Here is a 24,974-nt window from a genome sequence, read left to right as displayed (position 1 = left end):
TGGTTAAGATATACCTTATTTCATTTTTACAGGTTGGCACCATATGCTGCAAGCAATTAACAAACAAGATCATTTGGCAGGAGAGCTACAGAGAGATAAATTGCCCTTTTTTTAACTATTAGTTTGCTTTTTGTATTTTACTTCTAACCATTCTTGGGAGATGGATCTTTTCACATGTGGTGAATCTGTTGTTGGAGCAGACAGCATAGCTGGAGTGTAACACTTTTTATCTCTCTGATTTATGCTTCAATCACAGGAGTATGTTCTGGCGCACACGGAAATGCCCACTACCTTGGAAGGAGCAGAAGCTGCTATTAAAAAACAGGAGGATTTCATGACCACGATGGATGCCAATGAAGAAAAGATCAATGCGGTTGTAGAGACTGGCAGGAGGCTAGTTAGTGATGGGAACATTAACTCTGATAAAATCCAGGAGAAAGTGGACTCTATTGATGACAGGTAAGGTCAGAATTGTGGCGGAAAGTAGCTGTTCGTACTCCAATTCTGTTCTCTGAGAGATGACCTTTTACCAGAATCCAAAGGCAAAGTAACATGTTAGAAAATGTCTGTTACAGACTGTTTTCTTTGTCCTGTGGAAAAATAGGAACGGTAATGTTTCAAAAATGTACTGGGCTAATCTTAATTAAATATTACCTCTCCCATTTTCTAGAGACTTACTAGATAATGAGCTCACTATCCAGAATTTGGCTATATGAGTGTTGCTATATAATTCTTGGAGTATTAACAGACTTTATATTATGGTGGGATCTGTAGCAGTAGCTATACCTGGTTCTGCAAGTCTTAAAGTTTCCTCTGCTACCGCCTAGCTGATTTAATTACAATAATGTATTCCTGTCCTTCCTCTGAGGAAGGAATGTGGCTCTTCAAGAGTGTAATTGGCATTGTATCTCCCCCACCCACTTGGCTTTGATTGCCTTTTCCAAGTTGTCTGGCCCTTCTGAAATCAGCTTAGGAAGCATTGGTACAAATGCGTCTTTCATCCTAGAACAAGTCTTCTGCTTTGTATTTTTAGCTGTGGCATGGCTGCTATGGAACTTTAAGAGTTTCTTTTTCTTTGAAAACCAAATGTTCGGTTTTGATGGCTATGATTCATAGTTCTTTCTGCTTTTAGTTTGCCTTGAAAGACTCCACTCTTGTTCACTTTTAAATCATGAGTATCAGAACACAGCAGTAAGCTCAGACAGGACTTTTGTGTCAAATGTTACTGATGACCCTTCTATCAGACTTGCATCCTCCCACAGCTGGTAAGCTCAGAGTTTTCCAGATGCCTTTATCTCCAAGGAGAAAGTGAACTGAAGTATTTCAGAAAATGTTGTGCCTTTCCTGTTTCAGCAAACATGTCCCACTGTGTATGCACCCACTTTAGCTGTAGCTCGTGGCTTCAAGAAAGGCGGATATTGCTGTTCCCAGAGTTTGCTGAGGGCCTCTGAGCCCTCTGACAACCTAACCCCAAGGATACTTCGCGTTTTCATTCTCTCTCTAACCAGCTTGACTCTCTTTAGATCCCGAAGAGAATCTGCAAAGGCCAGGAAGAGGAGATTAAGCAATCAAGGTGAAAGCTAAGAAATTCATTTCCTTAGTTACCTTCTCTGACTTTCAATGTCCTCTGCTATAAGTTGTCCCATCGTTATGAAAGCAGGAGGACTTGATCCTGGCCTTCTGGTCAGGTGTCTTCTTTCTGCAACTTTTGGAATATTAAAAGATAGCATCCAAGGATATAGTAGCAAATGCTCGGCTGCTTCTTGCAGCCCTTTCTGAGGTGGCTGGAATGGGAGACAGCTTCAGCCTCTGTCCAGTGTGCTTTGCAGAGAGGTTCCTGCTGCCCTGGCTGTGGTGCTCTGGTGACTGTTTCCCCCAGTGCAGCTACTCCTCTGTGTTCCCATTGTCCTGTGGCACCCCAGCTGGCCACCTGGGCCGTCCTGGCAGTGGGACGTGTGCTGGAGTTCCTACTCTGAATGGCAGGCGAGTCCTTGAGACGGTATTTTTTTTAAGCCCACTTTTTTCCAGTGCGCTTCCTCAATTCCAAAGCTATTTATGCAGAGCACTGCAAAAACCATCCGGTGCACTGCTATTCAGGAAATCCGTGTGATTGCTCTCTGAGTCTGTAAGGCTGATAAGCCTCAAGAACAAAGCCTTGGGGCTGGGTGCAGTGGGAGTGGTGGCAAAGGAAGCCTCTTTGGTTTTACAAAAAATTGCTCTCCCCACCAAGCTCCACCTGGGTGTATAACAAAGGACCAAAACAAACAAGTACAAATATGTGCAGTGGCTCCATACTTCCTATATGGAGCTCTTTGTAGTTTTTAGCATTGTTAATAGCGTTTTATACAGTCATGCTTTCAAGCTACTCCAGAGGAGACCCCACTGTTTGTTGGTACAGCAGACAGACCCTGCCCTGAAATGGTTACCGTCTAAACAGACATGATAGGCATCAGGCTGGGGAAGGAGGGGAGAGTGCAGAAGCAGAGTGGAGCTGTGCAATAGGGGATAAGCACCTCACGATCTTTTTTAGTGCAGGTCACAGGGAAGAATAAATGGGAATAAGGACGTGGAGAAAGGGTGAGAGAAGGAGAAGAAGGGTTTGAATAAAGCTATCACTAGCTAGCTTTTCCAGCTAGGAAAGAAGCAGGTCTCCGCAGTGCAGCTGTCCCTGCTTTGGTAACTTCTGCTGCTGTTTCTGTCAGCCGGAGGGGAAGTGTTTTCTCCTCCATTTTCTCTTGGAAGAGTGTGAGGGGCCTGCCCTAGTCTGCGTGCCTACACATGGCCTCTCTGATTCTGCAAATGAGATTTGGTTTAAAGACAGTGGCAGATCTGACTCAGATTGTGATCTGAGTCTGGTTTTCATCAACTTTTGTATTTGTGCAACTTTCTGCTCGACAGAGAACAGAAGTAATTTTTGTTCTTGCCCATTCAGAAAGGAGAGCGCCTCTTGTTTGCTGGAACAACTGAAGAAGCTAAAACTGCCTTGCATATTATCTCAGTATTCTTAGCAGGCTGTTGCATTCACGCTACGTGTAAGATTTATTTTTCCTGCATAAACTTTGAAACCCACAGGCTTACAGTTAAACCACAAGTGATTTTGTCAGTTTTCGGCATTGTTAACATTCTCAGGGGCCTCTGGGGAGACAGCATGGGAACATTGTGGCAAATTTTGGTGCTCTGCTCTTGGATTAATTTGAGACAGACACCTCCTTGTGCTGAACAGATAAAATTTTCCTGTTTTAGATTCTTCATAATGTTGCCACAGAAGGAAGGTTCCCCCATGTTTTAATTGACTACACTACATTCCCTATCCCCTATTTTACCACATATGTCTGGCTTAGCTTGGGCGTTTGGATCTGAGGTTGCCTTTTCTGTATACGCATAGGGAAGCCCCCTTTTAATGCAGCCCTAGACACTGCTATGGTGTAAGTCATATATGTGATTATTTATGTGAACAGGCAGATGAATTCAAAGTCATTCTAAATAATTAGAGTCTGCAGAGCAAACTCTTTTGTGCAAGCATGGGATCTTCTTCCACAAACTATTTTTAGGAAATTAGTAAGAAGCAGTCATTGACAACCTTAAGTGTGACAGGGCCTGAGTTGCTGGCCCTCCTCTGCCGTGCATGTCTCAGAAGAGCAGGATTTTAATAGTTATGACTGCAGTCAGCAGTTGAACAGTAAGCTTTGTGCTTTTCTCCACCCTCCAGTGATGGCCAAGTGCTTGTAGCCCTCAGCAGAGCTGCAGTCCAGCCTGTCCACCGCCGCGACATGCCTGGCTGGCTGAGCTGGGGCCTCTGTGCACGTGGCCAGGGAAGCGGGATGACCAGACAGCCTCCTTAACACTACACTCTTCTAGTATCTGGATAAAAATTTGTATTACAAAGGGTTCTGTTATCCAGTCTGTCTGCCTGTTTACTCTACCTAAAGCCCTTCTGACGTACTGGTAGTAGAGGGTGGGAGAAGCTTTCTAGTGGTAGGGGTGGTTATGCATGGAAAATTCTAAAATCATTGGCGCTTTTAAAGAATTTAGGGAAACAGGAGCAAAGGAATTAATAATGATTAGATATAGCCGGTCTGGGGCAGGAGAACAGACTAAATGACTTCTTAAGGCCCTTTATTCCCAAAAAAATAATGTCAGTTCTATGATGAAAATACCGGAATTCCTGCCTGTTCCAGCAGTGTCCATCCTCAAAATACTACTACCACACCTTCAAGTATCCAATTTAAACCTTGTTACAATTCAGCCCTGTTCTTCATCAGAGAATACTCATCTTTCAGTCTCACTCCAGGTCATCTTGGACAACCAAATAACCTTTTACAGTTCAATAGCTCTAAGCGTCATAGATCATATTTGTTATGCTGAGGACAAAAAAAAAAAAAAAAAAAGCTATGTCATCATCTGTTTTTGATAACCCTGCATGGTTTCCCTTCAAAGTTCTTGAAGTTAGTATTTCCGACACTCTCTGGGAGATGTTTTTTTTAGTTTTTTAAACTCATGTTTTCTCAACATAGGAACTTCTCTACTTACTCTTAAGTCTATTCAAATTAGTGTCATGAAAATTCTCCTTTGAATTTCACAACTTGTGTCCTCTTCAGAATCCATGAGTCTAGAATGTAATCTAGCCTTAAATCTATTCAATCATCATGATAAAATCACCCAAGCAATTCCTTGCTTTATTTTAGCAACCTGAGTAATGCACTGTGTTTGCCCAGGCATATAAAAAACAGCCAAGAAAGTGTGGAATCAAACCCAGTGATGTTAGCTATATTATAGAGATTTTTCCTAAGGCACAATTTATGTGTCCTTTCCTTTGTGCTCTCTCAGATAATCCCTGTCAAAACGTCAGGATTACCTGAGCTTGAACTCCAGCCTCTTGCTTTGATGGTTACGTATGTCTTCCTTGCCATCTGATCTGTAAATCAATTTTCTTGACCTACAGCTCTGTAGATGCTGCTTGCCTGGTTATTCAGAGGAAGCTGTTGAGACAAAAGAGAAGCGAGGTGTAGTCCTGTAAAGGGTTTTCTCCTGTTCCTCTGCCTACAGACCTTTTGCTTTTGTGTAAAACATATCCCTAAGTATTCCTTGTGTTTCTGAAGTCACTAAATCTGTGCCGGAGAGCTTGCTCTGGTAACTTACTGTAGATCAGGAAAAGCGGTATCTTAATCCACTTGTTGTCATCAACATGTAATTTATAGTCTTCTAGAATATCATGAGTCTCTGGAGATTTCCACTAACATGGATTTATTTAGCTATTGCCAGTATGTGCTGAGATCATTTTGTAAATTGCCACCCTTTAAAACAATTTCCAACTCTCCATCCCTGTTTATCTTAGGTTATTACAAAGGGCAGCAATATTTCACTTTAAGACCATGTACAGTGAAATATGAACAAATCTAACACAATGAGCAGTAAATAAAAATTACCTTCTTTACTTCGCCTCATCCATTTAAATTGCCTCATAAATAATGAAAGTACTGAAGGACAGGCATAACCACTCCAAATTAAGCATTGGTTAAAACATGTTCAGAGATACGTTGGGAATCAGCTCTTCAGGCACCGTGTCCATTTGAAGAACCCACCAAGACCTTTGGGACTGCCAGCATGACTCATCCTTCAAGGGGCAAACAGTTATGAATTAAAAATAGGGCTTCTAGACTAACCGTTCTTTTCTTCTGTCGGCTCTTAAACACTCTGAAAAGTATGTTCCAATGTGCATACAGCTTCTATTTGCAGAAACACGCAGGTGTGTCACATGCATTGTTTGTGAAGTACAGCATTTGGAAGGTTATATAAACCACTATGGCTTTGCTCAGGAGAAGGAGGTGCTGAGCTATAGCGAAGGTATATTATAAAGAGCAGTACGGCAAGTACACACTTTGCAAGAGCCACGTAACATGCAATCTTATTGCTGCAATTCTGCAGATAGTTTTCTTATGGTTTTTGGCAAACAGTCTAAACTTCCCTGTGGTCTTGAAATTAGTGGGCCAAATTCTGTACCTAACACTTGTGAAACCCTGCTGACTTCAAAATTTTCCCTGTGTATTTAACTGGTCGCAAAAACAAGTAGATGGTGAGTGTAAGTAAGCACATTAAATAATATGTGCATATCTGAGCTTCAGAAATGTCCTTTATGTGAAAGCAGTAAAAGACACACACCACATGCTTTTACTCAATCCCTGTATCCCAGAGAGGCTACGGAAACAAACAAATGACAGGTTTGTGTGAAATGCCTAGTTCAAGTTTTTTTCTCTGCTGTTATTTTTTTGACTAGACATAGGAAGAACCGTGAAGCAGCCAGTGAACTTCTGATGAGACTGAAAGATAACAGGGATCTTCAAAAGTTTCTTCAGGATTGTCAAGAGGTAAATTACGTCCTTTCACTTTTATCGCTAAAAGCTGCGTCCTGCAGAAGAGCATTCTTACCCCTTATTTTACAAGGACTGGAATACTCAGCATTTTGCAGTCAAGTCATCCAGTACTACTTAGTGTGGAGTAAACAATTCAAAAAAACCCTGCCCAAAACCCTGCAAAAATTAGTCTGTTTGGCTTTTTTCTCAGAACTGAATTTCCTTTTGTCATCTACGCTACAGACAGGGAAAATTGCCAGAAGCAGTGAAGATTTTCTGCTGTGGTACAAATTAATCCTGTGGAATCTGGTGGGATTAGCACTGAACTCATTAAGAATTTTGTCTACAGCTGTATGTATGTATGTGGCCTGGTGCAGGAGATTTCAGGTGATTTCTACAAAACATTAGTCAGACAGATAGGAGGTTAGGAATAAGAGGGGAGCAGGTTTAAACTGGATCATTTTTAATGTGTTATTTGTCTGATGGTTTGCATGCGTTTAAAATTGTTAAGTACTATAGCATTTAAAAAAAGAAATCCTTTTCAGATTTTCTAATGACTTACATGGACTGTTTACACTGAAAGCAACGTTTTAAAGTTAGGAATAATCTTGTTCCCAGGATGAGGAATTAATCAAGTAATTTTCAGGTTATTTCATGCAGTACTGACAGATATTAAAGACCCTTGCCTGTGACGTGCATTAAAAACTAGCTATCCTTATCTGAAGCCTGCAAAGAGAGCTGACTATGACAAAGCTGTGCTTTTAAATTCAAGAGTCAGTACATCAGCTGCACATCTTAGCCAGCTACGAGGGACTGGAAGTCACTGCAGTGTGTTTGAATGGAATTGCCCACAGCTGAGGTTTCATACAAGAAACAAACAAAATGATGATCATAAACTGAGCAAATGATGTTTACTCCTTGGTTGCCTAGATGCAGTCTATTTTCCTGCATTGCGTAAGCTAGCCGTGAACTTGGCTTAAATTGCTCCTTCCTTGGTAGTAAAAACATGACAGATGAGCAAAATTCTGCTGTTATTAGCAGCAGCTTCTTCCTTCCTCTGTAACATCTCTGGGACAAAAATCCCCCTGGCTCTCGGAGCTCTTCTAGCCTCTCTGTCAATGTGGTTGTGTTCTCTAGGGTCTGTTTTTTCCCCTGTATCATTGAAAGAAAAAGGAAAACATAAAAGCTCTAGTGTCTGGCTGCCTTAATGCCTTTCCTCTCGATTGTTTCTCTCCAGCCACTAAAGCATGGATGTCTCGACTGTACGGTTCAAAGATAGGACTTACAAAACCCAAATGTTACAAATTTCTTCAGTCCTTTTTGAGAGGACATTAGCTTTGACGATAATTGAATGGTTGTTTTCTGAGAAGACAGCCATAATGAGACTTGGAATTTGCATTAGCGTGATTACAGAGTGCCTGCTGTTGCCTACGTTGGGCTGGAGGGATTGTGTGATGGAGCACCGCTGTCCTGCGGGGTGGAAGGGAGCCAAGGGAATACCTCGCCCTTTGCTTTTTCGTTAGTGCTGACCGTGAAGCTGAGAATTGTTAGAAAACAGATTTGAACCAGTCTCCGTTTCACCTGGCAATGATCCTTTGGCCTTCCTGCCCACCGCCTTAGGGACGGTTTCCCATCCGTCTGTAACTTGAGGAAAGGAAGAGTGTTTTCTGCAGCGTGCTGCTTCCCCAGGGCAGCCACTTTCCTCATTGGTCACTCCATGCTGAAGCATTATTGTAAACGTGGCCTCTGCCCCTCGCTCCTTCCTGCCTCTGACCCACAGGCGAGGCGGTGAGCAGGGTCAGTGGCGCTCGAGGAGGTGGCAGGGTAATGCTCATAACAACAGCTCAGCAATGATAAATCTCTCCTCCAGGTCACAGGCGAGGGAAAACGCAGCAGATTTTCTTGTTGTTAGTAGGCAGCTACACTGTCACAGGTTAATCCTGGGGTGTTGCTTTTTTTGTCTGTTTCTTGCATTCATAAATATGAATGTGTTAAATAAATTTGCTGAGTGAATGAAATAGAGTGACAGCAGAAAATCCTGAGAAGAGGAGATGTGATAAGTTTTGCCATTTAGTTTTCTTTGACTTCCTGCTCTTCCACAGCTCACCTTCGAAGAGATAAAAGCTGATCTTCCCTGTAAGTGCTTAGAAGTCCCAGCACTGTCTGGGCTAATTTATCTAGGGACGCCAGAGTGAAAGCATTTGGCGAGACTCCGCATGTCAGAAGTTTTCTGCCTGTTCACGGAGTGCGCCGGCAGGTTTTGTCATGCAGCGCAGGCGTCTGTGAACCTTACGCCGCAAGATAGGCTGTGTCAACTTGGGTATTTGCAATGTCTGGGAAGTGCAGCAGCAGTCGGTGCTCTTTCACCTTCCCTTATTGCTCTGCCAGATTTACAAGGGTTTTGTCTCTGCTTTTCTCTTAGTTCATGCCTGGGTTTCACTGCAGAGTATTACAGTCTTCTGGGAGCTGAGAGCAGAAACTGAATTTTGTGGTATAGGTGCAAAGGATGGGAGGAAGCCTAATAGCTAGCTCTGCTGGCATTAACAACTGACTGACAGTTTTCTGGAGAAATAAATACTCCAAGCGTCAATCTGAGGCACTGTTTTAGGGAATTACTGTAGTATTTTTTAAATCCACTTTTGCACTGAAGATACTGACTTCCAGTGACTATAGCAGTTTCAAAAACCAGATTTTAATAGTCACCCCTTAAATGCTTTATTTGCACTTCTGTGTTATCAGAAGGAACATAACAGCATTGTGAGAGTCAGAAACGAGGGGTTTATCCTCACAGCCACTGGCTGTGTAGCACATGTCGTCTGAGTCTCGGTTCACCCCATCTGTTAATATGGACGATACTACCTTTCCTTGGGAAGCACTTTTAAATCCTCAGAAGACTTAATGCTGTGGCTGAGTGAAAGCAAGCGATGAAGGACAAGCAGTGCAATTTGCAGAGTAGAGCAGCTGTCTCCTACCCAGAAAGGCAGGAGTAAAACCACTAATTTTGGGTTGTAGAGTAATCCTTAATGTAGCCTTTGATTGTGAAGTAGCACAGTAGCCTGTTATAACTGTAAACTTTGCTGCCTATAGAGGTCTTCGTTAACATGAGAATTTTTCTCTTTAGACTTGATAGCAGGATCAGAAGAGGAGTTTCTTTGATTGCTCTGATAAGTTTTCCCTTTTTGTGGAGTTTAACAGTGCCTTTAAGGGACAATTTAAAAACGGCTTGTGGATGCTAAATAGAATTTGTTGCCCTGTATCCTGAGTGCATAGCGGAGAATTGGCGAGTCTTGCCTGTGCTCTGTTACTCTTCTTGTCAGGGTGCTTCCTTGGCAGGACAGCGTGCGTCGCTGAAGTGGCATTCTAGAAACAAAGCTTAGATTTGTTTTGACATTTTCCGCTTAGGTAGGCGACTCTAAATATGCAGAAAATGAATCTTTTTCAAATTCTATAAACACTCCTGTGAATGTGTTTTTTATCCACTCTTAAGGGACAGGTAAAGCAGTCAGACTCCCCCTAGGAGGAAATTTAATGTTGGTTGCTGTGATCATTTTCACATCCTATTTGCCCTTGGCAAATAAGCTATCTTTTAAAGTATTGATTTTGTCTAGTGTTGATCTGGAAATTGTTCTCAGTGCCTTTGTATTTGCAGAAAATCAGAATAAAATCAGTCTTGGATTTTATGTCATGGGAAAAGGAAGGTCTTGAGTACCAAAACCCTGCTGGGGATTGGACAAATAAATTTATTTATCTAAACCTATATAGAGAAAAGACTATGGGGAAAAGGTACAAAAGTGGTGTGAATTAACGGTACAAAACCGTCTCTATTCTTACGACTTTTGATACGAGTAGAAATACAGAATTTGTCATTCAGTGTTTCCCTGAAAAATTTACCATGGCCCTCTCTTTAATTCTGGAGACTGCCCTTTGCATGCCACTTCATTAGCGCGTACTTCTGCAATGTCCTCAGGAAGTCAGTAAGGCTCCGCAGGGGTGTGGTGATGACTTTCAAGTCCCAGTCCTGAGTAACGTTTGCAAGGGAAAAGTGGTACAAAAATACACTGTGACCAATAAGTAGGACACATGTTCCTGTTTCTCTTGCTGTTGAACTGGGTGAGACCTGTGTGTTTGATTTTGCTTTTCATGGAGTTGATTCCTGTCTGCTTGAGTCATGGGTTATTTATATATTGGAGATGGATGTTTAACTGTTAAAGAGGTGGATCCTTGACTGAACCCTGAGTAAAGCAGTCTCTGAATCTCACACAACTCTTCTATAGAGGCATCTCTTTATCCTTGATCTGGAGGCATTTTGATACTTTGCGTTATTTCACACTATAAATGTTTTCACGAACACCTGTGTATTTTCCTTTTCAGCTCTCACTCTGGATCAATGAAAAGATGCTTACAGCACAGGATATGTCCTATGATGAGGCAAGGAACCTGCATAGCAAATGGCTGAAGCATCAGGCATTTATGGCAGAACTTGCATCCAACAAAGAATGGCTGGAGAAGATTGAGAAGGTAACTAAAGAACGTTCGAAAAATGCCTTCATCTTTGTCAAAGATGCTTATGCACAGAGATGGGATCTGTTCCTCTGACAAATCGGTTCTTGAATCATCTCTCCAGCTAAGGCAAAAGGAGATTTCATTACTGTAGAAGAAGTACCTTTTGCATTGTGTCTCCATCTAACCCATTTTATTCCTCATCGATGTTAAATGTTTTTTATCCAAGACATTCTCACAGAATAGTCATTGGCTAAGTTGCAGATTTATTTTTGTCTAGTCTTTCTTATCTGTTAGGAGGAAGGCGTAACCTAGTTTTCATACCCAAAGGGTAGAAGGGGTAAATGTTGTGATTCGAACTAATAACGTGAAAGTACTTCCTGGGAAATAACTGAATGTAGGCGAATAACTGAATTTAGACTCCCATGCTGGTTTTCATTCATTCATTCATTCAGGCTGCCTTTCATTTAATCAGGCTGCCTTTCCCCATGTAAAATTAGTGCATGAGGTAAAGTACAGCTGGTTTTGTGATTAATTAAGATTCACAGCTCTGTATCGTTACTTTGAAGGCTTTAATATGCTGTGATGAGCTGCACTTTTTTCCCCCCCATTTCCCATGTGCAGCTCTGGAACACTAAGGAGGTCTTCTCTGTAGCTCTGACAGTGGGTTTCTGTTCAGTGTAAGTTAGCTTAATTGCTCATTTCCTCTCCCACTTTGGCACTCTGTATCCCATTAGAGGCTTTTCTGTGATCTGCAAATAGCAATACCCTTTAATGGTGTAATTAGAAGGCTGCTCTTAGTACTGGAAGTACTTTTTTAGTGATGCTAATACATTCTCACCCTTTGCCTCTGCAAAATCAGATTGCAGCAGAGTACCAAAGTTGTGTATTGAGCCACGGCTGACAATCACTGTATTAATGTTACCAGTGGTCACAGCTATTAACTGTGCTGGGTTGTGAGTAGTGTTCACATCTGAAAAGGTTTTGTCCCTTGTCAGTGCCACCAAGGTGCAGAGGTAGAAGTATAATTAGAAGTAAAGAAAGTATTTCCAAAACTACTAAAATACTTGTAAAGGCAAAAGGATATCTTAAGTCCAAGTGCTCAGGTGGTGCTAGGTACAAGGTTCCTGCTTCCCAAGGAAAATTGTTCCTCTCTGATACTAGCTTAGACCCATGGTAATTGCTATAACCCATCCACATAACCCTCTTCAGTTGCACAGCTCAGTTTTGGTGCCATAAGCTCCCTCGCCCAGCACTATGCTGGGTCTTCATCGCTGTCCTGGTGAAATGGCCCACAGAAGCTGGACACACAGCTTGTTCAGCTGCAGCTCCCTGCTCCGTTGTCGCACGGGCGGCATGGGGCAGCCTGCTCTGCTCTTGTCTGAGCAGTGTCCCCAGGAGCTCCCACAAAGGAACACATGTAGTGGGGAAGAGAAAAGAGGTATTGCTTGACCTTCCCATTGCCAAGAAACCCTCTTCCTGGCAACAGGCGGACCTGGGAGCTGATGTTCTGGAAGGAGTCACTGGATAATTGGAGATAGAAAATGAGTGGTTGATGCTGCCAGCAGATGAGGAATCCTGAGTGCTTGCTAATCAGAATAATTTAAGTAACAGTCTGTGAGCGCTTCCGAGGAGGTACCATTTCATTGCTCTTTGCTTTGCAGGAGGGAATGCAGCTCATTGCAGAGAAACCAGAGACTGAAGCCGTAGTGAAAGAAAAGCTGACAGGTCTCCATCAAATGTGGGAGGAGCTTGAATCCACTACCCAGACCAAGGCTCAGCGTCTCTTTGATGCAAACAAGGCAGAGCTTTTTACCCAGAGCTGTGCTGATTTGGATAAGTGGCTGAATGGTTTGGAGAGTCAAATTCAGTCGGACGACTACGGAAAAGATCTCACCAGTGTCAACATCCTGTTGAAGAAGCAGCAGGTAAACGGAGTGCAGGTTGCAGAGTGGGCGGACAACAGATATCTGCACTCAAAGGAACAGATGGGCATCCTTTCCATTTAGAAGAGAGATTATTTGCTTTTCTTTCTTCCTGTCGTTTCATGTATCTTTAAGAAGAACCAGAAATAGACCCAGAAACAAATCGGCTGTAAATTTCTTGATACAATCTCTACCTTATACTGCCTGCCTTCCCCACATTGATATCTCTATTCTGTCTCCTGCTGTAGTCCTCCAGTCACTGGTCATTCTCTCTCTCTACATGGCTGCCTGCCTGTGATTCAAACTTGGCCAAAGCTGGTCGCTCCCTGATTCCCTGCTTTAAAGGCAGCAAGGAGTAGCAAAGACAGCAGGGAGCAATGAAGCTCTTGTGTGCAGTTAGCTGTGCTCCAAAGTCATTCAGGGTAACTTGTGACTGACCAATAGAAGAGATTCAGCTGCGTCGTTGGCCAAATTCACGATTTGCACAAGCAGGCGTAACTGAGGGATGTCAGCAGGTGGCCACAGTGTGAATCTGTGTTTAAGCCTTGTTCCCTGCAATATGAACGCTACAATAACTATTAATGTGGTAAATCCTTACTGACCAGCATCTGTTCTTCCTTCTTACGAAGCTATTGACGTACCCTAGTCATATCAACTGCTTTTATCCCGGCTTTCAGGACCTTTTTGCCATGTTTCTGTTTAGATGCTGGAGAATCAAATGGATGTTCGTAAGAAGGAGATAGAGGAGCTGCAAAGCCAGGCAAGGGCTTTAAGTCAAGAAGGGAAGAGTACAGATGAGGTAGATGGCAAACGCCTTACTGTAGAAAAGAAGTTTTTGGAGTTGTTGGAACCTCTGAATGAAAGAAAGGCAAACCTGCTGGCCTCCAAAGAGATCCACCAGTTCAACCGGGATGTGGAAGATGAAATTGTGAGTATAAAAGAGATCCTATTCCCCAGACAGTAGGAAAACATCACACCTGTGAGCTATCACAGGAAGAAACCTTTTAATCATGTCTCGCAATAGCATGTTAGAGTAATGCTGCTTTGTGCGTCTTGTGTGCACCAGCCTCTCTCTGCTGCCCTAACTGTATCTGGGGTTGCTTGAAATCATATGTGCTCTTCTCTTACGTTCAGTTGTGGGTCGGAGAGAGGATGCCTATAGCTACATCTACTGATCATGGACACAACCTCCAGACTGTACAGCTACTAATAAAGAAAAATCAGGTAAGTAGGTGCTGTTAGAACTCCGTACCTGTTCGCTTGGGATAAAATGATGGGTGCTTCAGTGGGGATGTACTGGGGGGGTGGTGTGACCACCGGGTGGTGGCACGTTCAGGGGGGCACAGACCCAGTTTGTCCACATGAGCTGATGGCACGTGTTTTGCTGCTCCTCTAGAATTAAGACCCCTGACTGGAATTTCTTTTTTGTTTGGTGCAGTGTCTCATCAGTCTGCTTTTCTCCCGTGTAGACCCTTCAGAAAGAAATCCAGGGACATCAGCCTCGTATCGATGACATTTTTGAGAGGAGTCAAAACATAATCACAGAGAGTAGCCCTAATGCTGAAGCAATTCAGCAGAGACTTGCAGACTTGCAGCAGCTGTGGAACCTTCTAATCGAGGAGACGGAGAAACGCCACAAGCGCCTAGAGGAGTCTCACAGAGCACAGCAGTATTACTTTGATGCTGCCGAGGCTGAGGCCTGGATGAGTGAGCAGGAGCTCTACATGATGTCAGAAGAGAAAGCCAAGGTGAGCAGCTCCACAGCGACACTAGTTTGGTTTTAATTGCTTAGCTAGAGGGGGGCAGGTGACATAATTTAACATCAGTAATGTAATGGTAACATAAACAAATTTAATTCCCTTGTAAATCCTGGAGTGATCATCTCTTCTATCTGTTAAGACATCTCTGACAGTGTGGAGGGTAGGCCTTGCCGTGCTAAGTCAGTGAAGCATCCTCAGACTGTGGATGGCAACTGCGTGCCTTCCTTTGCTCTAAGGTCGGCCTTACCAATACAGTCCAGTTAGGTCAAGTTTTCTGTTAGTTTTGAATCGCTGAGAGCAGCACGGTGCACCTGTCTGTGAAACAGCCCTAATGGTCACTCAATTGATGACATTAGTCATCAGCTTTTCCTCCCAGTGAAGTGAAATGGGAACAGCGTCAGACCGTACCAAAGAGTAGGTGAACTTCCTTTTTTCAAGGAGTGCTGTGTCTTATTTACATAAATGTACTGCGTTCATTGCCCTGATAAAATAAAACTCAGCTTTGTATCAGTATAACACATTCCATGGGTGTTCAATCTTCAATTAAAAAGGATTTGTTTTCTTTTTTATATCTAAGCAATGCAAGTAAAAATGAATATTAATATGTATAGTACATCACAAAAAATATTTTAATGAAAAGGCTTATAGACAATACGAGTTAACACTGAGAGTTGGGGGTTGTTTTTCTTCGTCATAACAATGTATAGAAAGTTTTCATCGGAATTTCTCCAGGCACTTTGGTGGAGAATCCTTTGGCATGGGTTCCACAGGATTTTCTTTGACTCAGGCTGTTGTTGAAAAGCCTGACAAGTGATGTGCCTAAAACAGTTCCATTTTTCTGGGCCCTGCACAATCACCAGTGTTGTGTAAACACACAAAGAGCTTCATAGAAGAGGAAAATCAACATGCTCGGTGCACAGCTGATGTAATTTTGTTCTGCATCCCAGAGGGCTTGTTGCATTCACTCTTTCACTTGTTATTTTGCTTTCTGCGGGTACCATTTGCTGTGAACTCAACTATTAATATACCATTGTCAGAACAACTTGTCTTCAAGCTGTACTTGGGAGCAGTTCTTTATAAATCTCTCTGGCTACCACTTTTTGCTCACGCACCAAGTTGAACTTGCTGTGTGGTGTCTTTCTCTGGAGTGGTGGACTTCACTGTCATTTTCTGTCACCATTACAGGATGAACAGAGCGCGGTGTCCATGCTGAAGAAACACCAGATTTTGGAACAAGCTGTAGAAGACTATGCTGAAACTGTGCACCAGCTTTCAAAGACCAGCAGAACTTTGGTGGCAGATAATCACCCAGAAAGGTATTAACTGCCGTTTTAAATTGGATTATGTGTTCTTTTAGTAGTTCCATCACTTCATTGGGTCATTCTGACACACAAAAACTACAGCAAAGAGTAAGTAGCTCAGAAGAGTGTACAGAGGAAGAGGAGTTCAGCCTCACTGAGTGCAAGATGCATGTTGGACCACCCTGATTTGGCCAGAGACAGGGTCCTGACCAGGGTCAGTATCTGCAGCTGCTGATTTCTGGATAGTGCTGGATGCCTTCAATAAATGTCTGTTGTATCCTTTATACAGGCTAGCGGTGTTGGGTCTGCCAGCACTGCTGGACCTTATGGAGGTATAGCAGTCCTGAGAGACAAGGGTCTGTATTCACTCTTTCAACCAACTTTTATGTCCAGCCCATAGGGTCACAGTTGTTTATCCTTCTGTCTACAGGGTAGTGTTCCCCAAGATCTGCCTCCCCTCTTTGAGATTCCACTAGAAAAAGAGACTGGAATCTGATGCTTTAAACATGGGCACATTAACATCTTGGTTTTGGTAAATTTATCTCAACTTTCATAAATGGCTTTCCCTGTGGTAGAATTCAGGAAGCTTAAGAACTGTTTTGCTGTAAGAGCTGCAGCTAAGCAAACAGAATTCTCCATTGGCTTTGACTGCAAGGCTGATTTGACTATGAGGCTGATGTATTTAACTGCTCTGCCTTCGCAGATAGGAAGATAGGACTATCCTAAGGCTCTGCTTCTGGTGGAAGATTGTTATTTAACTCAAAAGCACTCTCTTGTGGTCATGACAATTTCTGATGAGAGTGGATTTCCTGGCTGAGCTGACTGAGTACTGGAATAACATAATCAACTTTACAAGGCAGAGGGAAGGCAATTTGACAGGGCTATATGGCTCAGACAAAATATAGGCAAAAGATACAGCAGGTAGAAATATTAATCACTTTTGGGAATGCTGAGCTTTAGGGAGTAGGAAACCCATGAGTGCTTCTGAACTTTGAAGCAGAATTTATATGAAAATGAAATGCTACTTGCCTCAGCAGCTCAGATCCTGCCTGTAATTTTGGGAGAAGACTCTGGTGTGATCTGTGGTCAAACAAACGGAGAGCTTGGTTCCCAGCTTCACTGTCTAAAGCCAGGGGGGTTATACATACAGGGCGGAGAAGTTTTCCAGCTAGTACAGTCAACTGTGCCAGCAAGAGGATTGGTCCAGTGTGTCTGAGTCAAATTCGTGCATGCCGCAGACATGCATTCCGTGGATTAAATACCCCAGAGTGATTTTTTTTTTTTTATTTCTTGTAGGTTTTTTTTCCCCTCGTTTACTTTTGTTATTTGTAAAAGGCGATGAGGACTCAATGCACTCTGTTTTTTTTCAGTGAGCGTATCAGCATGCGCCAGTCCAAAGTGGATAAGCTGTATGCAGGCCTGAAGGATCTAGCTGAAGAGAGACGGGGCAAGCTGGATGAGAGACACAGGCTGTTCCAGCTTAACCGTGAGGTGGATGACCTGGAGCAATGGATTGCTGAAAGGGAGGTGGTGGCAGGATCCCATGAGCTGGGACAGGATTACGAACATGTAACAGTAAGTTCTTTGGATGTGGCTGCAGGTTGACCTTCCTTTTCAGGATGCTACACACAGTAGATGGTTAATATAAATGGGTGGCTGGCTTCCTCGGTTTGCTCAGATCAGTTTGTAATTACAGTGCTGCATGAGTCTGTTTCTCTGCATTTCAGATGCTACAGGAGCGATTCCGAGAGTTTGCCCGAGACACTGGAAACATTGGACAGGAGCGCGTTGATACTGTTAACCACATGGCAGACGAACTCATCAACTCTGGACATTCAGATGCTGCGACAATTGCAGAGTGGAAGGACGGACTCAATGAGGCCTGGGCTGATCTCCTGGAGCTCATTGACACGAGAACACAAATTCTAGCAGCCTCTTATGAACTGCACAAATTTTACCATGATGCCAAGGAGATCTTAGGACGTATTCAAGACAAGCATAAGAAACTGCCTGAAGAGCTTGGTAGAGACCAAAACACAGTGGAAACACTACAGAGAATGCACACAACATTTGAGCATGATATCCAGGCACTCGGCACCCAGGTGCGTAGCAAGCGAACGGCACTGTCAGCAGGTACAGGAACCTGAGCTGCAGAGTTCTGCTGCTGCCCTTGGCCCCTCCGAGGCTGGGAGACAGAGTGCTGCCACCTGCTTTCCAAGCGTATTTCTGCGGCAATAACTTCACCTGCGTCATTTTCTTATCTGTCTTTCTGCTTCTCTGTCATTGCATTAGGTTAATTAGTTTATCTGAAATAGAAATCCATAAGTACACAGACTTCTGAATATGTAGGTAATTGTTGAACATTATTCCATTTCCTGTCCTTGGTTGAAGAAGAAATCATACAGGCAGAGAACTTCTGTATTGATTTAAAGTAAAGCAAAAAGCTGTGATGTCTCCTAACTGTCTCAGCCTGCTGTGTGCGTAGGAGTAGAGAGTGGATGGAGAGGCACGAGGGACCTTTCTCTGATTGCCTCAAGCAGCAGCACCAGCAGTACACTGTGTGGCTGATACGGTTGGAAAATAGCTTATGTCTGAAGAAAAAAAGGTTCATTTGACTTAACATGTTGTCTCTTTAGTCAATTTCTGAAAGATACTGAATAGATAATAAATCTTTAAAGAATTCTTAATGTACCAGAGGTAATATGAAATACAGGTTTCAGATTTTTCTGTCCTTAACTTTGTTCTTGGGTGTTACATTAATTGTGCTGGAAGCCACCTTAGATTTGCCTGCTCCTTATGCCATGTTCTCCTCGGTGAACGCAGGCACAAGTATCCTGTCCCATGGAAGAATCAATACTCCAAAGGATGCTTAGAGGACAGGGGCAAATATGAAGGGATATGTAAGCCTGGTTGTTTGGGGTTTTTTTAAAAAAGAAAAACACCAAAAAGCCCCAACCAAACCCTCTTCTGCTAGGTGCTTTTTATTTTTCCTCTCTGAGAGGCAAAGGGGGTCTGTAGACCTACATAGAGGCTTTCTGACTTGGTTATGAATCTGGGCATTCTGACTTAAATACTGCTTTTTATGATGCTTCCTAACAGCAGTCTGAAGAGATTTAAAGTACATAGTCCAGGCTGAGATTTTTAAAAGCAGCCAGACTTGATCTAATGCCGAATCTTTTGAAGCCAAGTTATGTTAAATAGAAGGCGGCAGCCATTCATACAGCACACAGGGGGTTCTAAACCAAAAAACAATGTTCAGCTGCCAAAATGAGAATTTTGGAAGAGAACAAGTTGCTTAAGGAATGGAGGAATTACAACTGACTGTGTTTATCCCAGTGGGTTGAAAAAGATAGCTTTATGGCCAAGCTGCCTGCCAATTCTCGAGTATGTTGCAATTTACATAGTTGTTTACACTAGAATAAAGGGGATATAGCAACTGTTTGATTTTTCATTTTACTTTCAGAAAATGTAGATTTTATACATAAAATGGGAGACATTCACAAAACACTAATCCCAGTCTCTCAGAAAGGTAATTGCAATCAAGGCCTAAATGAAGGAATATGTAATCATAGTGCAAGGCTGTGTTGACAGCACTTAGGATAGTTTTCGAGTGAACAGCTAAAGCACTGAGATGGATCATAATGACAGTGGCCTGATCTCTGTGCCTGTAACTAGAACACTGTTTAATTTGGTGTTCAAACTTTTTTTTTTTTAAAAAGATAAAATTATTAGAAAAGAGAGAGTTCCTGAGTGGCATTGAAAATTTGATGATGAAAATGGTCCCCATTTGCTCTGACATTCAACAGTCACTTTGTGTTGGCACCCAGTTTTACAGGAGGTTTAGGCAGTGGCAAATCTTTGTTATCTGGGGACTCCTTGACCCAACAGTCTTCTCTAAGAAATATTCTCAGGGATATACTGACTTAGTAACAGAACAGACCTTTTTAGTATTGACAGACCAAATATGTTTGCAATGGCTTTAGAAAGCCATTCAAATGATGAATTAGCAGCTGAAATTTCCCCATATTTGTGACTCAAAAGTATCCAAACACTGACGCATTTCTCTCTTATAAAAACACCAGGTGAGACAGCTGCAGGAGGATGCTGCACGCCTTCAGGCTGCCTATGCTGGAGACAAAGCTGATGACATCCAGAAGAGGGAAAATGAGGTCCTAGAAGCATGGAAGGCGCTGTTGGATGCTTGCGAGGGTCGCAGGGTTAGACTGGTAGATACAGGAGACAAATTCCGTTTCTTCAGCATGGTTCGTGATCTCATGCTTTGGATGGAAGACGTTATCCGACAGATAGAAGCTCAAGAAAAGCCAAGGTAATGTGAAGTGTCTCTTCTCAATCAGAAGATAAGGCTTCTGGTCAGTTGAGGAAAAGCCAGTATCACTGAGCCAGACATTCAGAGAGAGGCTGTCAAAATCTGATGGTGGTGTAGCAGCTAGCTTTTGTTGTATTGCTGCCCAGCAGAGGCTGGGGGCTACTGAAGTAATTGCAATGTCAAATTGCGTTCAAAGAGATTAGGTCCCACACATTTGTTTCTTTGATTTCTGATTCAGACCATAATGGTGCCATTCCTAAGGAAAGGCTGGTAGCAGTCTTGCTCCCTGAACTACAAAGACAATCTAGGAATTAATATTTTTATTGTAACAGTTCTGGGTTAGTTTACTTGTTTGAAAATGTAACAGCTGTTAAATCTGGAGTACATGTTTCTGACCTATGGATTGATCATTTTAGGGATGTTTCGTCTGTTGAACTACTAATGAACAATCACCAGGGTATCAAAGCAGAAATCGATGCCCGAAACGACAGCTTTACTACCTGCATTGAGCTCGGCAAATCTCTTCTGGCAAGAAAACACTACGCATCAGAGGAGGTACTGTGCTTGCTGAATGTCTAACAGCCACAGTGCAGCTGGCCTATAGATTTTTGTTTCAGCTGGGGAAACTTGCTTTGTGTAACCTACGGATTAATAAGCTGCGTATTTATAACAAAGTGCATTACTTCAGGGACTGTTCCACTTGTTTGCTATTGTGAAATTAATGTACAATTTAACTCTGTGAATTCTTATTGGGTAGCAGAGATGGCACCTAAATTTGAAGTATCATTTCCAGTCCAGGAAATGCAAAGAAGCTGTTGCATTCAGTTCTGCAGAGAGAGCGCTCTGGGGTGGCTGTGTTTGGAAAGGTGACTTCTTTGAGCAAGAGCAGAGACAACTGTGAGACAGCCTGAATTTTTACAGGGGAACTGGAATGCTACGGAGGCGCCTGCGAGGGAAAGGAGCAGGAAAAGTTTGTCTCATAGGGAGTAAATCCAGGGAATATTAAGAGAAAAATGTATCCAACTGCTTAAGGCCTGCATTTGTTTTCTGATTTGTCTAGGGCAGAGGATAGAGGCTTAATCTATGTTTCTTCCTGCCTCCCTTTGGTGGAGAGAGGATAGCCAAATGTAAGATACGGCCCACTCAGGGAGGTGATAACTTTCTGTGTCTGCATTACCCACCAGTGCTGTGGAGTATCCTCAGAGAAACATTTGCTCAGGAACTGGCAGGTTTTGCTAGGCAGTATTCACCCGGAGAATAACATAGAGCTTATGCTGGCACATCAGTGTTGCTAGCGCAGGTGGCTGCAGGCTTTTTGTAACAACCATGGGCAGCACGTTTTACATTATTTGCTAGAAAAAGGGCAGAAGATAGAATACGTGGTTGTATTATTTAGATTTGTTTGTCCGTTATACTCTTTTTATCAAATAATCTTGGTGCTGTAGTTTTAACAGATACTGTATGCTTATGCAAATGTGATATTTTAATACAAATGTCATATTTATTTATACTTTGAAGAGAAAAACAGCTGTTGTATTCACATGTAAGTCACTTTCTGACAGTCTAGAACAATGTCTCCTGTCTGTAAATGCCAGTGCCTTTTGCTGGTGGTAGTGGCTTACGCAGTGTGGTGAGCCTGCTGCCTGGTGCTTATGTAACAGTCCTGCATTCTCCTCTTCAATCCAGATCAAGGAGAAGCTGCTGCAGCTGACAGAAAAGAGAAAAGAAATGATTGACAAATGGGAAGACAGATGGGAGTGGCTGAGACTAAGTAAGGACGTCCTTGGGTTTCTTTTGGGCAGGGCCACGTCTAACTCTCTCTTCAGTGTGTTTTTCTAAGCGCTGAAAAAACCTGCAGCTCCTTACTCTTTTATTAACAGTGCTTGAAAGTGTGTTTGTACTGTAATAACTGTAAGATTCACACCTGTTGGCTGTAAAATAACCAAGAATTTGAACCAAGAAACCTGCACCAAAGGTCTTATTCTATATGATCAAATTTGGAGCTAGGTGGAACAGATCTACCTTATTTTGCAGGTGTCACATTCCAACTGCGCTTCTACAAAGGAAGCACTGCTAAAAAATAGGGAGAAGTAAAGCCCTGCTACCTTACGCGTATAACGTGCCTGCGTTATCTGAGAGGCTAGAATGTTGATGAGCAGTTTACTGACAAAAGGTGTACTTTTAAGCGTGGCAGTATTTTGCAAGTTTTGCACCAGCAACAACAACCCGGTTCTGATACTCCAGCGAGGTGATCCATATCTTGTATATGGACTGAAGCCTTTGCAGCATGCAGTTGTCCAGGGTCTCAAAACGTATGGTGCAGTGTTGTCGTTTTGTGGGGCCCTGGACTGCTGTGTATACTTTCTTCATTGTTTCTGAGCCTCAGCAGGCTTTAAGAAATACAGTAGCATGGGCAATTGTCCCTCAGTTTGGGTGTTTGCACCATATTATTCATCAAAATTGCTTGATCCCATTCACAAAAGCAGTGGAAACTTTTTTTTCAGCTGTGAAGACAGAAGGAAGGAAAGCTTGAACTGTAGCATTGTAGACAAGCATGAAGTACAGCAGTACCGCTTGCTGAAGGGAGCTACAGCCTACAGGCTAGCTGTTCTGTAGACAGGCCAGTCTGAGGAAGAAAACCAGCAGAAACAGACTTCCTACTTTGAAGTTAGTAGGTTACAGCAGATTAGAACAAAGAGGAAACTCTGAAATTGCAAAATGAAATAGTCTGTAGAAAAAGTGAAGGTGGGCCTTAACTTTTATTTTTCCTCAAATCAAAACCAACAGGACAAATGTCTGTCTTTTAAATGATTAACTTCAGTGAGCTTAATTAAGGAAAATACTTAGCCAAATACATTTACTTTTTTCTCCAAGCTATTTTTAAGTAAATTCAGAAGATGCCTGATGACTTCATGATGCTCTTTTTGACATTAATGGCACTGATATCTGTACGTTCTTTGCTCAGTTTTGGAGGTACACCAGTTTTCAAGAGATGCAAGTGTGGCTGAGGCCTGGCTGCTGGGACAGGAGCCCTACCTATCCAGTCGTGAAATAGGTCAAAGTGTTGATGAAGTGGAAAAATTAATTAAGCGACATGAAGCATTTGAAAAATCTGCAGCTACTTGGGATGAGAGATTTGCAGCACTGGAAAGACTGACCACGGTGAGCTCTGTAGGCGAGAATAACCTCTCCTGGCCATTCCCCTACATTTTGGTGCCCCCTGATTGTTCGGAATAACTCCCAGCATCACCAACTTAATCTCCATTTGTTGATCCGTTTGTTGATTAACCTAGGCCAGTCACCCAGGGCCTGAAGTTTCATGTTCCCAACAATACTAAAAACCTCTCAGGTTTGTTTGAACTCAACAACCTGCAAGGAAAACTTGAGTGATAAATGACCTTAGTGGTCAACAAGAGCTGTCTCAGGCCCGGGATTGCTGACCCAGAAGCAAATTCAAGAGCTGAGCAGTTTGCTCCAGCCCTCTGCCACACAGGTTGTACTGCTGAAAGGGGAGGGAGATTCTGAGTGAAGAAGACCCAGATCCAAATCCTTGGAATTATTTTCGGTTAAAGACAACAGTGTGAGGAGACAGTGGTGGGGAGAGGGGTTTGACAGAAATGTTTGTTGTGTTTTGACTGCTCCAGTACCGGGCTACATTGTCCCCTAGAAAGACGTAATAAGCCAACACCCCCCCCACCCCCCCACCCCCCATTTTGAGCACAGCTGCAATGTCAGTAATTAATGCTTGGAGGGCATGTTAGCATCTTTGGAGAATTTTACTTCAGACACTAAAATTGAAGTGGCTTGATTTTTCGCGCACACTGAGCATCACAGCTGCAGATAAAATGAGTTAGAGTTTCTCAGCATCTTCAGAAATTAGGCTGGTTTTATTTAGATGGTTAATTTCAGGGATTTGGATGTGGAACACTATTTCTATATATGGCAAGCAGACACAAGGATGTCACTTCTCAATATTTTAATAGCTTGGGCTACTTTCTTGTTTGTCTTGGTTTTGTTCTAATAGAATGCATTAGAAAAGAAACATGGACAGTGGCAAGCTTCTGTCCAAGCAGTCCACTTGATGTTAAAGGGTCTGGTACTGTATGCCTTTACTGACAAATTCAGTGCAACAAACTCTGCATGATTAATACTTCTAAAGACTGATGCCTTCAAATTTTATTCCAGTAAACTTTAATTTCAGTAATGTTTCGGAAAAATGTACAGAGTCATTTTTAGTTTCTAGAAATGCCCCTGGAAAATGTGCAGTGCTTTTAAATGCGCAAAAATGTTTCATTTCTCAGTTGGAACTGCTGGAAGTACGTCGACAGCAGGAGGAAGAGGAGAGGAAGAGACAGCCGCCCACTCCAGAGCCAAGCCCAAAGGTTGCAGAGGATGCAGACTCCCAGCAGCAATGGTAAGCCCAGGGTGTGGGAAGCTGAACGGCGTACTTTACGCTGTTTCTTCAGACAGAGTTCTCAGGCTGAAGATGCGTTGTAAAGGGAGAGTCTGGAGGTTGCATGGCTTTGTAATGTGACCCTTTTTAGAAGACTTGGTGGATGTAGTTGACGGGGATAGGACCGTTCCCAGACATCTGAATTCACTGCTAAGTTGAATGTTCTGATTTTTCAACATGACGCAGTGTTACAACTGCTGAGGTGTACCTGGCCCCAAAGTAAGAATGCTGGTTTTACACCCCCTGTGTTATGAATTAAATTTTCTGAACAATCTTGGCATTCTCCTTTAATGAGCATCAGTTACGGATAGATGTCAAGCCACATCCATGGAACATGAACCTTTATAAAATTACTTAT

General features: G+C 42.7%; 1 protein-coding gene across 5 annotated transcripts in view; it reads left to right on the top strand.

The window, feature by feature from the left end:
* SPTBN1 (spectrin beta, non-erythrocytic 1) overlaps positions 1–24,974 on the top strand; it is a 136,413-nt gene that overhangs the window by 100,499 nt on the left and 10,940 nt on the right. For all 5 annotated transcript variants that reach the window (XR_009484431.1, XR_009484432.1, XM_059828489.1 and 2 more), the window contains 15 exons: positions 257–459; positions 6,275–6,365; positions 10,722–10,868; positions 12,515–12,778; positions 13,479–13,703; positions 13,910–13,999; positions 14,245–14,523; positions 15,721–15,851; positions 17,207–17,411; positions 17,564–17,938; positions 19,919–20,163; positions 20,580–20,718; positions 21,850–21,934; positions 23,129–23,325; positions 24,465–24,577. Coding sequence is in view for 3 of the 5 variants with exons in the window: in XM_059828489.1 (XP_059684472.1) it covers positions 257–459; positions 6,275–6,365; positions 10,722–10,868; positions 12,515–12,778; positions 13,479–13,703; positions 13,910–13,999; positions 14,245–14,523; positions 15,721–15,851; positions 17,207–17,411; positions 17,564–17,938; positions 19,919–20,163; positions 20,580–20,718; positions 21,850–21,934; positions 23,129–23,325; positions 24,465–24,577 (2,789 nt within the window). In the remaining 2 variants the exon portion in view is untranslated. The remainder of the gene's footprint in view (positions 1–256; positions 460–6,274; positions 6,366–10,721; positions 10,869–12,514; positions 12,779–13,478; positions 13,704–13,909; positions 14,000–14,244; positions 14,524–15,720; positions 15,852–17,206; positions 17,412–17,563; positions 17,939–19,918; positions 20,164–20,579; positions 20,719–21,849; positions 21,935–23,128; positions 23,326–24,464; positions 24,578–24,974) is intronic.

Source organism: Gavia stellata, chromosome 23 (assembly GCF_030936135.1).
Source record: "Gavia stellata isolate bGavSte3 chromosome 23, bGavSte3.hap2, whole genome shotgun sequence".
NCBI lineage: Eukaryota > Metazoa > Chordata > Aves > Gaviiformes > Gaviidae > Gavia > Gavia stellata.
This window is presented reverse-complemented; position numbering and strand designations above follow the sequence as displayed.